General features: G+C 38.6%; 2 protein-coding genes and 1 pseudogene across 2 annotated transcripts; all 3 read right to left on the bottom strand.

Annotated features, from left to right (window-relative positions):
* Positions 1–7,333: 7,333 nt before the first annotated feature.
* On the bottom strand, positions 7,334–9,005 carry LOC132165382 (Histone superfamily protein). Its single transcript, XM_059575916.2, has 5 exons — positions 8,906–9,005; positions 8,360–8,431; positions 8,178–8,254; positions 7,984–8,074; positions 7,334–7,889 (listed from the first exon to the last, which is right to left on the bottom strand). The coding sequence occupies exons 2-5, from the start codon at positions 8,429–8,431 to the stop codon at positions 7,719–7,721; spliced, it is 411 nt and encodes a 136-aa protein (XP_059431899.1). The 5' UTR covers positions 8,906–9,005; the 3' UTR covers positions 7,334–7,718.
* A 2,643-nt stretch (positions 9,006–11,648) lies between these two features.
* On the bottom strand, positions 11,649–13,040 carry LOC148583174 (uncharacterized). The gene is made up of 2 exons (XM_088511498.1): positions 12,596–13,040; positions 11,649–11,810 (listed from the first exon to the last, which is right to left on the bottom strand). The coding sequence occupies exons 1-2, from the start codon at positions 13,014–13,016 to the stop codon at positions 11,764–11,766; spliced, it is 468 nt and encodes a 155-aa protein (XP_088367624.1). The 5' UTR covers positions 13,017–13,040; the 3' UTR covers positions 11,649–11,763.
* Positions 13,041–15,067: 2,027 nt separating this feature from the next.
* LOC148583175 (uncharacterized) lies at positions 15,068–15,658 on the bottom strand (annotated as a pseudogene).
* Positions 15,659–16,449: the final 791 nt, after the last annotated feature.

Raw genomic sequence — 16,449 nt, forward strand, 5'->3', positions numbered from 1 at the left:
GTTAGACAAGTTGCAATTCGAATAAAAAATTGTAGCCAATCCTAATCCGAATGCAAATCAATATTGGACGGGTTCTTAGACAGTTGACTGTGCATATCCTAATCAGGTGACATCATCAATATCATGGACTCTTTGTACTTCTTTGTAACATGTGCTCCAAGCCATTGATTTGGAAATAAATGACCAATAATCCTTTCAATTAAATGTCCATAAACTCTTGAGATTCCTGGCAATTAGACAACAGTTACAAAGCTAAGTGTCCATTATGAGGCTGATAAATCAAGAAAGGCCATCTCCAAAATCCCCAAAAATCAAAGAATGTAAGACAGGGATACACTTCCAAAATCATGTAGGAAGGGTAAATAAGACTAATGATGTACGGCATAAAAACATTGGAGGCTTCCCGACATGACTCTAGTCGTCTTTTCAATTTTGCAGTTACCCATCGTTTAGTCCGATTGTGCGAAAATCCGTATCAACATGTTCCTTAGTTCTTGATTTGAAGCTCTCCCCCCTCCTTTGGATCCCTAGCAATTTTTTTAATCAAAATTGTTAGCAATTTAATCAGCAAAATGGGAGAGAGCTTTTATAGGGCTCACCTGCCTGAGCAAGTCTCAACAACTCGCTCCTTGTTTGGGCGAGTAACCCCAATAAAAAGCTCTCATATTTCTTAAACAACAACCCCCAATCTTTTGTTAAAACTAAAGTTTTTTCTTTCACCCATTTATCTCAATTAAGGTCGAACTCTATATACCTCTTCGAGAGAGCAAATGCAATGAGTCACATAGATGCTATTGGAAATAAGGATGCTTCTCAACAACCCTTGATGAGATTCAACAAGCACCATTAAAGGATCCATTGCATGTTTCAGTTGGGCCTATTACTAGAGCAAGATCCAAGAAGATCAAAGAAGCACTTAATGGGCTGATTGAAGAGATTTGGGCTGATTCTAAAATGGGGCATTCCAAGCTTGGCCCAAAGGGAGATGAAGGCGTAATAAATTTGATCCAAGCTATTCATGGAGCAGATTGCACAAAATTTCCTTAGCAATGGCATGGATTAATGGTTGATTATGGCTGATTGACTATCCAATTACATATCAATTAATTGGATGATTGACTTGCCAAATTACATGCCAATTAGTTGGTTGATTGGCTTACCTATTTCAAGACCTTCCTTAAGCGTGATTTAATTGCCAATCTCAGTCTATTTTTGGCATGGAGGAGCTGCAAATTTCAGACCAAATCAACCTTAATTTTAGACTTTTATTAGTTAGTCCTTTTTTACTTGATTTACTTTCCAATGTTGGAACCAATTTAATTTCCTTTCCATAGCAAGTAGGTAGTCATATTTTCAGCCATGCTTATAAATAGCATGCACTCATTGTAATGGGGATCATCAATGAAAAATACAAAAAGTGAGCTTTGCTTCTTCTATTAGTTCTTCAGAGAACTTGTGAACTTATCAAGGATTCTTCCTTGTGGCGTTCAAACCTATACCTTCGGTTTGCGTTTCGTTTATAAACGTTGGGTCGAAGGTTCTTACTTTTTATACCTTTGGTTCGCGTTTCATATATAAACGTTGGGTCGGGGTTTTCTATCTAAAAATCTGATTTTTAGCTTTCTTGGGTTAATTTCCAATATTGTTTGTTGGGTCTCAAAGCGTGTCGATTGAGGTTCGCATCATTTGGTATCAGAGCACAGGCTCTAAAATCAGGTTTACTATCCTTTTTATCTTTTGTTTATCATTATCATCCTATCTTCTTCTTTTTTTTCTTTTTTTTTTCTGTTTGTATTCATTATTCCTTCTTGTTGTTTTGCGTCGTATACCAAGTACAAAAAAAAAAAAAAAAAAAAAAAAAAAACAATTGTCCTCTTTCTTTTGATGTAGCTGATGATTCGAGGACGAATCCTTTGAAGAGAGGGGGAATGATGAGAATCAACAAGCACCATTAAAGGATCCATTGCATGTTCCAGTTGGGCCTATTACTAGAGCAAGATCCAAGAAGATCAAAGAAGCACTTAATGGGTTGATTCAAGAGATTTGGGCTGGTTCTAAAATTGGGCATTCCAAGCTTGGCCCAAAGGGAGATGAAGGCGTAATAAATTTGATCAAAGCTATTGATGGAGTTGATTGCGCATAATTTCCTTAGCAATGACATGAATTAGTGGTTGATTATGGCTGATTGACTTTCCAATTACATACCAATTAATTGGATGATTGACTTGCCAAATTACATGCCAATTAATTGGTTGATTGACTTAAATCAACCTTAATTTTAGGCTTTTATTAGTTAGCCTTTTTTTTACTTTATTTAGTTTCCAATGTTGTAAACCAATTTAATTTCCTTTCCATACTAGGCAGGTACTCTTATTTTCAGCCATGCTCTATAAATAGCATGCACTCATTGTAATGAGAAGATCATGAATGAAAATTAGAAAAAATGTGAGACTTGCGCCTTCTTTTGGTTCTGCAAAGAACTTGTGAACTTATCAAGGATTCTTCCTTGTGGCGTTCAAATTTATATACCTTCGGTTCGCGTTTCATTCATAAACGTTGGGTCGATGGTTGTTTCCTTATATCTTCGGTTCGCGTTTCATTTATAAACGTTGGGTCGATGGTTGTTTCCTTATACCTTCAGTTCGCGTTTCATTTATAAACGTTGGGTCGATGGTTGTTACTTATACCTTTGGTTCGCGTTTCATTTGTAAACGTTGGGTCAAGGTTTTCTTTGACCCAACGTTTACAATAAAGTAAACGTTGGAAAGTGAATAAAGTAAAAAAGGACTAACTCATAAAAGCCTAAAATTAAGGTTGATTTAAGTCAATCAACCAATTAATTGGCATGTAATTTGGCAAGTCAATCATCCAATTAATTGGTATGTAATTGGAAAGTCAATCAGCCATAATCAACCATTAATTCATGCCATTGCTAAGGAAATTATGCACAATTAGCTCCATCAATAGCTTTGATCAAATTTATATGCCTTCGGTTCGCGTTTCATGTATAAACGTTGGGTCGATGGTTGTTTCTTTATACCTTTGGTTCGCGTTTCATTTATAAACGTTGGGTCGAGGGTTGTTTCATTATACCTTTGGTTCGTGTTTCATTTGTAAACGTTGGGTCAAGGTTTTTTATCAAAATCTGCATTTTAGCTTTCTTGGGTCCGTATTCCAATATTGTTGTTGGGTCTCAAAGCAAGTCGATTGAGGTTCGCATCAACCCTATGATCCTATCCACGAGTCAAACTCAAATATATTGAAGATAAGGAGATATTTGAAGAATCAAATTTTGCCTTATATTTTGCTAAAGTTGTTAGAACCGTAAACTCACAGTTCAAGTGGCGGAAACGATCCAGGAAAAATTCACTAACAAAAGAGTAGAGTACAAAGAGTAGTACAAACAAAACCACTCAAACCCAAAAACCCCAATACACCCCAATCTCACTCAAAAGAGAATTAGATACAAAAGAGAAAATATTCTCTAAGTATTTCAACACTCCAAAAGTGAGATCAAAATAAAGAAAAATTGGTGTATTTCTTCTTCTCTTTGCAACACAAGTCTCTCTCTCTCGGCAACTCTTTCTTTTCTTCTTTCTCTCTTTTTCTTGCTTACAACCAAATCATTCAGTTATTATTTTCTATTTAGATGCCTCCTTAAAAAAATTAAAAAAATTTTTTTAAAAAAAAGACTCTTTGTTTAGGTTATTAGTATTTATTTTATATTTTAAGTTATTTTGTAATTTAATAATAGATTTGACCCAAAGTCAATAAAAATTAGGGTTAGAGAGTGTTCTTTTTTAACAATTTAAAAGAAATGAATGGAGATTATATTATCTCATTGAGATACTCTAGTTAGATATAAGGTTTCTCTTTGTGAGGTGTGACTCTTTTTCTGTTTGGCGGTGAGACTTTGTCAAACTCTATTGTCGGCCATTGGCAGGCCGGTGAGCCCCATAACTATGAGAATCCAAATCCCTAATTTTCTTAGCCGCTATCTCCCCTAATTCCGCGTTTGAGTAGACACAGCACGCAGCCAGCGGAAAATAATCCAAGAAATGCTACGGCTACCCCATCTGGTTCAAAGCCATTCAAAATCAGTTGATGGAAAAGGGCTAGAGCTTTCTCGTAGAGGCCACGCTGTTCAAGTGCAGCAATAATGGTGTTTCAGGAAACAATGTCAGGACTCTGAATTCTCCAGTTCTGCTTCTACAATTCCCTCGCTTCATCGATTCCTCCATTTTCCACGTACCCACTAATCATAACCGTCCAAGAAACAGCATTCTTACGCATAAATTAACGCATTGCTTGGAAATACTTCAAAGCCTCTTCGACCCTCTCGTGCTCTACAAGCCCAGATATCTTGGAATTGCAAGACACCAAATTCCTCACAGAGTCACAGGCACGAAACTGAACAACGTCGTCGACCCTTCAAGAAACCCTTTTGCCAATACCCGCTAACGATAACATTCCAAGTAACTATGTCATTCGTTAGCATTTTGTCGAACAGTCGGCGTGCCGCATCAATTTGGCCGGCTATGGCCCTCAAGTGAGAGGGCACTAAACTTGACGCTAGAAGCATACACTTCATGGATTATCAGTGTGGTGGTGTTTTAAAGTGTCCTCTTTTTAGTGACCTCAAAAAAAATTTTTATAGTATTAGAGGTGAACTAAGATGAGAGTTCGACTCTCAAAATAAGATTAATCAATCTTATTAATATTAGTCGCCTTATGTTATACTAATGCTATGATAGAGTTAGGTTATGCTATAGTTAAGTCGGATTGGATGAAGAGCATTTCATCTCTACTGCCTAAGCCCTATGCGCTAAAGTAAAATAGCTACAGACTAGAGTTGATCTCTCCTTATTAAAAAAATAAAAGGTATACTGTGACTCTGTGAGTAGGGTGTAAACCCGGTTTCAGTTGGAGGTTGTAGGGTATAACCGCTAACCGTAGCCAGTTGGTTATATAATAACAACCAATTGGTCAATTTTAACAACCAAAACCGGTAACCAATTACCTGGTTATATAAAAACAACTAGTTACCATTAGCTAGCAAGATATACAGACCAGTAACCAGGTTTTTAAAAAAGGTTAAATACCAAATACCCTCCTAGGGTTTGGTAACTTTATTTTTACCCCCCTGGGGTTTTGATAAATGATCAAATTAGTCCATCCGTTAGTTGACCGTTAGGACTGACACGTGGATCAATCAGATGTTGACATGTGGCACCTAATTAATTTTTTCTAAATTAAAAAAAAATGTTTTTTTTTTTTTTAAAGAAAAAAAAAATTGGGGGTGGCCGAAACCACCCCCAATGGTGATTGGGGGTGGTTTCGGCCACCCCTGGTACCCAGGGGGTGGCTCGGCCACCCCCATCCGGCCAGATGGGGGTGGCCCCAATTTTTTTTTTTCTTTTTTTTTTTTTTTAAAAAAAATATATTAAATAGGTGCCACGTGTCAACATCTGATTGGTCCACGTGTCAGTCCTAACGGTCAACTAACGGATGGACTAACTTGGTCCTTTTTCAAAACCCCATGGAGGTCCTGTGATAAAAATGAAACCCTAGGAGGGTAAAAATAAAGTTACCAAACCCCATGGGGGTATTTGATATTTAACCCTTTTAAAAAATTGAGTATTTTGGGCCTATGCCTATTTTTTGAGCTTAATTTAAGCCTTTTTTTTTTTTTGGGTCCTTTTTTAAAAACAATTTGAACTTCTTTAGCCCAATAAATTAAGCTTTGTTGCGGTTGTCATAAAAAAATAAAAACATTACATTTACATTTTTAAAAATAACAATAACTTATATAGGGTGGTTGCACAACCTCCCTTTTGTGCCCACCAATGAAGAGTTGTCACCTTGGAGCATAATAACAAAATAAAATCAAACCATTATCAGGTTTTATCAATTTTTTCTTAAAAAAAAAAAATTAAAAATTAAAAATGCTAATAAGAGATCAGCCACCCAGTAGTGGCTGGCCACCACCCCCAACCCATGGGGGTGGCCGCCCAACCACCCCATGGCCTAGGGATGGCTGGGCGGCCACCCCCAAGACCAGGGGGTGTCCCGCCCGGCCACCACAATGGCCTATGGGGTGGCTAGGCCTAGGGGTGGCCCACGCGACCACCCCATGGCCTGGATGGGGTGGACGCGCCACCTCCCTAGCCCATGGGGGTGGCCGCGCAAGCCACCGCTAGGCCATGGGGTGGCTCGCCAACCACCCCATAGGCCATGGGAGTGGCCGACGAGCCACCCTAATTCTGATTCCCATAGGCCATGCGTGGCCACCCTAACCGGATCTAGGGTGGCTCGCCGGCCACCCCAATCGGATCTGGGGTGGCTCGCCAGCCACTCACATGGCCTATGGGGTGGCCGACGGCCCACCCCAAGTGGGTTTGCCACCCCTTCAAATCTATTTTTTTAAAAAAAATAATAATAAATTTTTATTTTATATGAAGTATAATTTGATGTGGTTGTATCTTTGTTTTAAGTATAAACTTACTGAAATTAGCTGATGTGTCAGCGTTTAATTGGTAACACAAAAAAAGACTTGTGCAATAAGTAGACCTAAGTCGCTCTCTTTAAAAATATATACACCCTATTAAATCCAGGCTGATTTACACCCGTACTCGTGGGTTGAAAAAAGTTATGGGAGGTAGAGGGAGGACGTGGCACGAAAAGCAGAGCATGTGCTAGCGGAATGGGATGCAGAAAAGGAGATTCCAAGAGTGGAATCTGAGTTTTGCAGGGACATCGGTTTGAGAAAGCGGAGGACAAGCCATCTTTTATTATTTATTTTGTAGTTACGGATAAGTGATAAATGAAGGAAGCATTTACATAATAAAAGCAATAGTATTTAAAATTACATATGATGAGCTTTTCTGCTTGTTTTAACAAGGTGATGTACAACTTTTTAAAGTTCAAAAGAACATTGTAATTTGGGCTATAACATAAAATGGTAATTTGTTACGAACAACTTGACAGGGTCACCCAACCAATACACCCACGATCATACCCATTACGCAGCAATAAACAGAACCCCCACTCCTCCCCAGCAATAGGGCAAGAGGAACCAAACACCTAAAACCAGGGACGCATTTGCCCCCCACGAATGAATCATTAAAGAGTATATATAGACGGCTTTTATGAAGTGTGTGGTATACATTCAACCCAGAGTACAAACAAAACAACTGGTACGCGACTTCAAAAAAACCAACTTCATTGTCATCATCTTCCACCACACCGCAACACACAATTGTTTATTCACTTTTCACCAACCAGGTATCAAACGCGGCATATAATCAGACAAACACAAATTAAAGAGCCCCAATTCTAAGAATAACAAACTAAACTAGATTAGATGCAATAGAGGTTGTCCAACACATAATTGTGGCTGCACACATCCACAGAAAACAAAATTAACAGCAATACACACCCATTAAAGATCCACCATTCCCAGAAACAAAACACCCCATTAACATCACACCACCAATCCCAGCCAGGCATCATTACACAAAAGTCTTTGGCCTGTTAACAAATATTCCTTCCATATCAACTACAGCTCAATACTAGACCTACATCAAGCTACCTAACAGAATTTTAATAGAGAGAGAGAACAAAACAAAGACACCACCAAAGCATATTCCACATCAACCAAAGCATATTCAATTTCCTCCACCGTGCGCAGCCAGTCTTCCCCATTTGAGGCGCATCGCTTAGGCACGCTCGCCCCTGATCCTCCTAGCCAGCTGGATATCCTTAGGCATGATGGTAACCCGCTTGGCATGGATGGCACAGAGGTTGGTGTCCTCGAACAGACCTACCAGGTAGGCCTCGGCCGCCTCCTGAAGAGCCAAGACAGCATGGCTCTGGAAACGCAGATCAGTCTGCAACCAAAACGTCCAAAATCATTAGCAAAAAGAGATTTAACCAAAAACCCATCTACATATCAACGCACAAAAAGAAAAGAGAAAAGATCACCTTGAAGTCCTGGGCAATTTCACGAACAAGCCTCTGGAAGGGAAGCTTCCTGATCAAGAGCTCGGTACTCTTCTGATACTTACGGATTTCACTACATAACATAGAAAGAAAATTACATGTTAGACAAAACCAATCATATACCCATAATCAAATGACTAAAAAAGGCAGATTTAACAGAGGAAAAAACGACTCACCGAAGAGCAACAGTACCAGGACGGTAGCGATGGGGCTTCTTGACCCCACCGGTGGTGGGAGCAGACTTACGGGCAGCCTGTGTGTAAACAACGAACAAAATTAAGACTAGCAAAAGAGAACTAACACGTTTATTTTCAAACAAAGCTGCGAGAGAATACGAGTTTTATTGAATATCACAAACCTTGGTAGCGAGTTGCTTCCTGGGAGCCTTTCCTCCGGTGGACTTGCGAGCAGTTTGCTTCGTACGGGCCATCTGCGAGAAATACCAGAATTAACATCATTCACAATCTTATTCCCTATATAATTGAACGTTGACTTTCTGTTTGATTACCAAAAAAAAAAAAACCAAAGAAACAAAGAAAATCCAAATACTTCTCGTGTCCTCCAAAATTTTCCCAAAATTCAGAATTTAAATCTTTAAAACCCGCTAATTGAGTAGAAGCCAGAGAATGATAGATCTAAAATTTTCTCGGCAACCAACCAAACATTCGCAAAACAGGAGAGGACCTCTCAGAAAAATCAACCACATCAAACAACAAAAGTCCAATAAAATCTCACAATACTAATCCTTGCTTATCAACTAATTAACGAAAGCATACATACACCTTCTGAAGCAAGAAAGTTTCAAAACCCTAACTTTCAATTGAAACCATTTCAATTTCAATCTACAACCGAAATAGAAAACCCTAAGTTTCAAAAATAGAGGTAGGAAAAAAGTAAAACTTACCTCTGAACAATTCTGTCGCTAACTCTCTCGACGAACCAAAGATTTGTAAAGGCCAGAGGTTGAGGTCTATATATAGCGCGTGAGTCGGGATCGGACGGATATAATTCACTATCTGTGTGTTTTCTCTGTACAAGATCGGACGGCGAATGAGGTTATGATTTGTGTTTTCTCGACTGAAGTGGACGGCGAAGATGAGGTTTTGAGGGGTGACGCGGATCGTGATTCCTGAATCTTAGATTTCTATTGGCTGAAGTTAATTGAACTTTTTCTCGTTTTCGGATGTTATTTTGGTTGCGTAGTAGTTTGGATTTAGGAAGGTTTGCATTTGTTGCACGGAAGTTAACGTGGCATTTAATTTGCGACAAGGTTTTTTTTTCTTTTTTTGGTCCAAATTCAATCCACTATTTTTAGTAAAATTAACAAAATATGTGACCTCTATCATTAGAGTCACGTTTATTTTTAAAATATACATGGAAATTATGTGATCTATAACTAGGTGTTAATGTCATAACGAAAAAAAATAATAAAATACACACAAATTTTTTAAAATTTTTTAGAAATGTTATTTTGTAAAGTAGTGATTTAGGAAACATTAGCGTTAATGAACAGTGTACACGCCAGTGTTCATATATTATATTATTAAATAAGATTTTATAATATATGAACACTGGCGTGCACACTGTTCATACACGCTGGTGTTCCCTAAATCACTACTCTATTTTGTATTATTTTAATATTTTTCTTACATACTCTCAATCTACCCTTATTTTAAAATATATATATATATATTAAGATTGATTTACAAGTGGATTAAACATGATCTCTCTTACATAATTTGAATTACACCACCAAAAGCGACAATAAAATATAAAGGTGGTCCAACACATCCCTCTTTTATAAAGTAATGTTATTTAGTAGACTGTTTCATGTTTCATACAAGATAATATGACAATAAAAATTAATATTTGTAAAAGAAACTTAAACTTAATTTTTAAAGAAATACTAGGGATCAATATTTTCTTCATATTTGGTCCATCTCATTTTACAAATCAAGTATTAGATTTATAAACTTATGTGAAACCTACATAAGTCAATGGTAAACTTTACAAATCTAATGGTTGATTTATTGAATTTATAGGAAAATATAGACAAATTATAAAAAATTTATTGACCCATAGCATTTCTCGAATTTTCATTGTCACGTCATTTTTATTATATGAGTATAACATATTTAGTTACTAAATAGAATTACTCTTTTTTTTGAATTAAACTTATATCAGGATGAGCCTTAAAACCCCATTTTTACAATCCCCAATCAATAACTGACACATAAGCAAAAACATAAAAAGTGCACAAAAATAACTTGAATCAAAATACACTAGATTTGAGCTCATTTGAACTCAAAGAGAGAAGAACTTCAGAGAATACACCCAACCACCCAGTCGTGGGTGACTCACGGTTGGTCACAGCTGTGACCCAGCCAGGAGTTACCTTCTCCGGCGCCGTGAGTCACTTTTTTCGGCTTTTAGGGTGATAAAATTCTTAAAAGGTTAACATTTCACCTATAAATTTTAGTTTTGAATACAAAACCGAGTTTTGAGGCATTATAAATTGGTTTTGAAGCGGATCACAGAGGGTTTTGAGGCGAGTCACAGCCGGCTAGACCCATGGGTCACACCAGCCACGCCATACTCAGGCATCTTGAGTTTGGCCTGGGTCTTGCTAGCTACGAGATTTTTGTTTTCTCTTTCTCATTTTGATTTGGTGTAATTGTTCTCGCTTTTTTTTTTGCATTTTTTTTAAATTAATGATGTGTCACATGGTGATTGGATGTTGTAAAAATAGCTAGTTTACACCAAGAACTAATAGTAAGAGCATTCCCAATGAAAGAGTCAAATATTACTTTTATCTAAAATAGCTATTCAAATGTTTAAAAAAGCTCCTACATTGGATTAGAAAAAAAAAAAAAAAAAAAAAAGTAAAATAGATATTTGATAGCACTACAAAAAACACATTTTTTGCTGACCCATGATTACTGACGTGTCAGGTCGTCTGACACGTCAGTAAATCTTGCTGACGGGGCTTTCCTGACGTGTTTCGGTCGTGAAGAATGTGGGTGTCAGGAAATCGGAATTCCTGACGTGTCGAAATTGACACGTCAGGAATTACTGACGTGCTGAATTTTCACACGTGAGTAAATCTTCTGACGTGTGAAAATTGACACGTCAGGAAATTCCTCACGTGTCAAAAACTGACACGTCAAGAAATTACTGACGTGTCAAAATTGACACGTCAGGAAATTGCTGACGTGTCAGTTTTTGACACGTCAGTAATTTATTGACGTGCCAAAAATGACACGTCAGGAAATTACTGACGTGTCAAAAACTGACACGTCAGCAATTTGGTTCAAAACGAACCAAATTTGCCGACGTGTCAAAATTGACACGTCAGTAATTACTGACGTGTCAATTTTTGACACGTCGGCAAATTTGGTTCGTTTTGAACCAGATTTTTTCCCTCCCCCCTATATTTTTTGTGATTTATTTCAGGACTATACCCGAATTTTGTGTTACGGTTCACCTGATATTCAATCTATCCATCAAAACCATGTAAATAATATACAATTTTTCCATCAAATAACATACATCATATCCATTAACATCAATCACAAACTACCCATCAAAACTAACTTCAACACACCATAATAACACAAATAACATAATATATATACACCAATCACAAATATATATATAAACTAACTTCAACACACCAAAAATGTCACATACTAACATAATATACACAAATACAATTACATCAACTTATACACAACTGTGAATAGCCTCAAATTCTCGACCAGACTAGCGATCATTGACATCCATAGCATCCTCTCGACGATGTCCATTACCTGCAAATGATAAAACAAACAATATTCACCAATAAAACAACCACCAAACAAATAAAATCCACTAACGGTAGATGATAATACAAACAATCATTGAGCCCGAATACAAACAATCACGTCGGTAAAGTGAAAGAAAAATGCTCGAATATTCACCTAACTCAGTTGTTAATTATTACACAGTAAATGATATAACTAAAATAGGTAAAACGTTGAAGTTAGCAGAACTTTGATATAAAAAAAAAATTAGAAAAAAAATTAAGTCAATATATATATGCATGGTCACATAGCAATCAATAATATATAGACATGAGACAATGAACTTCGTTTTTCCCATGGCAATTATGTGAGACATATGATCTTCTTCTTTTTTCCATTGCAATTATAGAACTTCCATATAGGTTATTAATGTTGGGGGTTCAATGGAAGATATGATAAACACAAAGGGAAAGCGCCCTCCCTAGCATTGAGTGCATTTATATCTATTTATATTTAGAGTTACAAAATTAAGTTTATGAAGAACTGGTCTTGATGATATTGATATGCATGTATTGCTTCGTGCCATGCAGTTATATCCATTTATACGTGCATGAATAACTCTAAATAATTATCTCAACCAGCAAAACTCTAACCCACATCCATCACCAAACCAACCATGATATATAAACCAAATTTAAGCAAGATTTACAACATCATTAATTATTTAGAATGACTACAACATATCCAAATTCTAAATATATATATATAGGGACAGTTATAAAACTAACTTGACTATTAAAAAAAGTCAGTACCTGATCCACTGTCGACCGACGATCGCACCATCGCAAAGGGTGGGGAAGCATTGTCTGGTGGGGTGTGAAACCGGATCATTTCCTCAAGTTGGCGAAAACGGGCGTCAAACCTTGCCTGACGTTCAGCCTCCTGTTCAGCTGCCTGTCGCGCTACCCGGGCATTGTTCTCAGCCATCTGCTCCGCCACTTGCTGGGCTACCCGCGCATTGTTCTCGGCCAACAACGCATCCATCTCTTCCTTGTGCTTCGCCCTCTCCGCGTCAAGCGCTCTATCAAGTGTGTCTTGTGATATCGTGGAATACCTGACGTTTCCTGACCGTGCCTGTGACGGTGTATAGTATGAGTGTATGGTCCCCCGCACAGGCAGAATATTTGGTCCGGCCATCCGAACCCTACCGGCATACTCAGGCTTATTTCCCATTGCCTGGGCGAATGCGTCGTTTGGCGCCCACCTGACCGTTCCCTCTGTGATGCTAGACGATGCTGCAGGGTCGGTGGGTATAAGCTCATTCATCTTTTCCTGAATGTCACATTAATTATTGAGTCAGTGGGTCGCACAACTGTTAATCGCAAATAATTTATCAAATATACAAGCAAAACAACATATGAAAAGTGAATATCATACACATCTCTCCTTCACAATATCATTCGGATATCCACCGCCCTTCTTCGTGTGTGACTTGACATAATTGTGTGCACGAGTGGGTTGATGGCCCAAACGTTCGGCCTGCATTTAAAATAGGTAATTCATTTATTTTTAAATATATCAATACGATATAATGTTAGATATATATAGGATAAATTACACACGTACCTCCTCATGTGTCAACCTGGCATAGCTCATTGATCCGGTGCAATGTGGTGAATCATTTAATGCTCGCAAGCTTTTCATTTTCGCCGCATACTCCTACACAGTTAACACTTTTAATATGTTAATACCAATACAATTACAATAAATGACAGTACACAACACTAAGAATTTAACTCATGACCTACCCTATTCTCCTGGGTACACCATCTCTCCAATAAGATATCCAGATCGACGGGATTGTACTCGCCTAGCGTCTGTCCCCCCAGTCTTGCCCGTATAGTGTCCGGCGTATCTTCCTCCGTAATGGCACATATTTTTTTGAGCTCGTGCCTCCAAGTCCGCAGCTTGGAACCCATATCCTTAAATGCTTCATTTTTTACTGCTTCCAAGTTGTACTCGGGTGGAACGAAAAAGTATGCATGCACAAGTTCAACATTGATAAATTAAAAAATAAAATAAAATATGTGTATATGCATTTACTTACTAAACACACATATATATAGCGTACTTAGAGTGTATATATACATATATACATTACTAGTGTTTAACTTATTATTAAAAAACATACCATCAAGGCGTCCCAAATATCCTCCTTGGTACGGTCCGGTACCTTCGACCAATCGTCCGGTATTCGGACGAAATTTCCGCTCCTAACTATGTCTCCGGTCATCCGTCTGAACCGCACGGCACTAAATCCAACGGGCTGGCATGATGCATTGTACTCCAAAATGATCCGTTTGCCGGGGGGGACTCCCGGCCGCCTGTGCGAATCAAGAATGGTAAACACCTCAATAACGGTGTTTCCTTCAGAATCAGTACCTAACAAATTAAAAATTAGTTAGGTAAGTTATTTCGAATTCAATACTAGGTAACAAGTAAATTAAAACCAAATCAACAACGACATTAAAGTATATACACTTACTTATGATCCGGACCTGCCGAGAGCTTAACCGAGCGTCGGGAGCAGGGTTGGTGGGCTGCGGGTCATCTGTGGCCTGTGCCCCACCTGCCATGTGTTCCTGGGCCTCTGTCTCAGTGTCCTCCAGACCTGCTTTGTAGTTTTTAATAATGTTTAGAATTCTATGAAATTGTAGTTGTAGTTGTAGTTAAATATAATTGATATTGCACCAATATAGTTAGAAACTTTCAATCTTTTGAATCTTTTAAAAAACAGTCGGGCGTACCTGCGCTATGCTGGGTGTAAAGCCGCTCGACATCGCCCTCATAACTCTGTCGTAACTCGCTGTACGGGTACGAATCAACCCGAAACCCGGTTTGGGCCATGCCTGCCCGAGTGTATGTAGCATGGACAGGGGTCTCCCCTTCCATCGTACCTGGAAGAACTGGTCGATATCCTTCCTGTATCCCAAGAAGCTGAGCAACGTCTTGTTGCTCGCTGTCATCAAGTTGGACTGCCGGAGACCCAGGCGACGTAGACTGCCGCACTGCGGACGAGCCCCTGCGTGCTTTCCTCTTCCCCTTTGTACTCATGGTACCCTGTAAAAAACACCACAAACCCAATTAATTTCTTAAACAATGTATGAAATGTTTACTACATTAAGTATGCATGAATAATAGTGCACAGCTCAATTAAGTGTGTTGATGTAATGTGCATGTAGTGAACAACTACCAATCAAAACATAAATATAAAATTAATTATACTAATATACATACGCTTCGGTTGGATCTAAGTCGTGTCTGACGTATTCGATATGATCTTCTAGATCGTGATCAACATTTCTGGGCAAAATAAGAGGCTCACACTCGTGGTAATTGGCACATGAATCTTGATGTCCTTCAACCTGACCAACGTCGTATATGTTTCTAGGCTTGGTCCTTACTGCGCAAGCCCAATCTGGGCACCTATCATCTTATACGTAAAATACCTGGTCAACTTGTGAAGTTAGCACATACGGCTCATCAGAAACCAGGTCTCCCGTGTGGACAAGGTTTTTGAAGTTGACAAGTACTATACCATACTCATCCACCTTGTACCCCTTGTCCCTCGTATTGTCTGCCCAATCACACCTAAACAGAACGTACTTAGTCTTGTCGAAATACTCAACCTCAATTATTTCCGTTAACTTCCCGTAGTACGTGTCGCCATCAAGAGTCGGCACACACACCCCGCTGTTCTGAGTCCTCTTTCCGGCATCAGATGCAATAGTGCGAAACAGCTTGCCGTTAACCACATATCTATTGTATCTGACTGCTGCCTCCCTCGGCCCTTTACAATGCATTACCAATTTGTCACCAAGTTCATTCCTGGATCGCTCGTCCAATCGATCGACCTGTGAATATATTACGTACAATGGAAACGCACGGTTACTAGCTTTAGTTGATTTTAAAAATAGCACGCAAATAACTCCGACAATTGTGATAAGGTAAACATCACATCATTCTTACGTAGTTACGGTACCACTCGCAGAACAAGTCATAATGTTGGGTTTCCAACTGAGCCTCTGTTGTTCGTCCCCTATTGCATGATCGCCTAAGCGTATCTATGTGCATCCTACAATTCGAAATTATGTTAATTATAATTCAATACGAGCAATATTGTCACAACTTCATTGAGCATGCAATGTGCCAACAAAAGATCTCTACTTACGTCCGCAATTGATGAAACTCGTCCAAGTTGAACATAATATACCGGTGTATCTGTGTCATTGTGATTCGGTCGAGTCGGACTCGTGTTCCATTTCCCTTTGAACCATCCAGATTTCTTTGTATCCTATTGTGAAAGGTTGGTGTATTCTCTAAATATCTCGAACAAAACGTCACCAACTCAGTTGCTATGTAGCCCTCCGCAATGCAGCCCTCAGGAGCCGCTTTGTTGCGCACATTAGATTTGAATACTCCAAGGCTCCTAAATATGAACCAATACATATTTTCAGTTTAGTTAGTACTTGTCATGTATTGGCACCTGAAACCAAAAAATAGAAGAATATCCGTAAACAAATTTTACCTCTCTGCCGGATACATCCATCTATACTGTACAGGTCCACCGAGTCGGCATTCACGGATAAGATGCACGACCACATGA

Source organism: Corylus avellana, chromosome 11 (genome assembly GCF_965113065.1).
Source record: "Corylus avellana chromosome 11, dhCorAvel1.hap1.2, whole genome shotgun sequence".
NCBI lineage: Eukaryota > Viridiplantae > Streptophyta > Magnoliopsida > Fagales > Betulaceae > Corylus > Corylus avellana.

Coding starts and splice junctions, on each gene's coding strand:
- LOC132165382 (XM_059575916.2), bottom strand. CDS start 8,431: ATGGCCCGTACGAAGCAAACTGCTCGCAAGTCCACCGGAGGAAAGGCT. Junction 8,075..8,177: donor CCTGGTACTGTTGCTCTTCG/GTGAGTCGTTTT, acceptor TATGTTATGTAG/TGAAATCCGTAAGTATCAGA. Junction 7,890..7,983: donor AAATTGCCCAGGACTTCAAG/GTGATCTTTTCT, acceptor TTTTGGTTGCAG/ACTGATCTGCGTTTCCAGAG.
- LOC148583174 (XM_088511498.1), bottom strand. CDS start 13,016: ATGGGAAATAAGCCTGAGTATGCCGGTAGGGTTCGGATGGCCGGACCA. Junction 11,811..12,595: donor GTCGGTCGACAGTGGATCAG/GTACTGACTTTT, acceptor TATCATTTGCAG/GTAATGGACATCGTCGAGAG.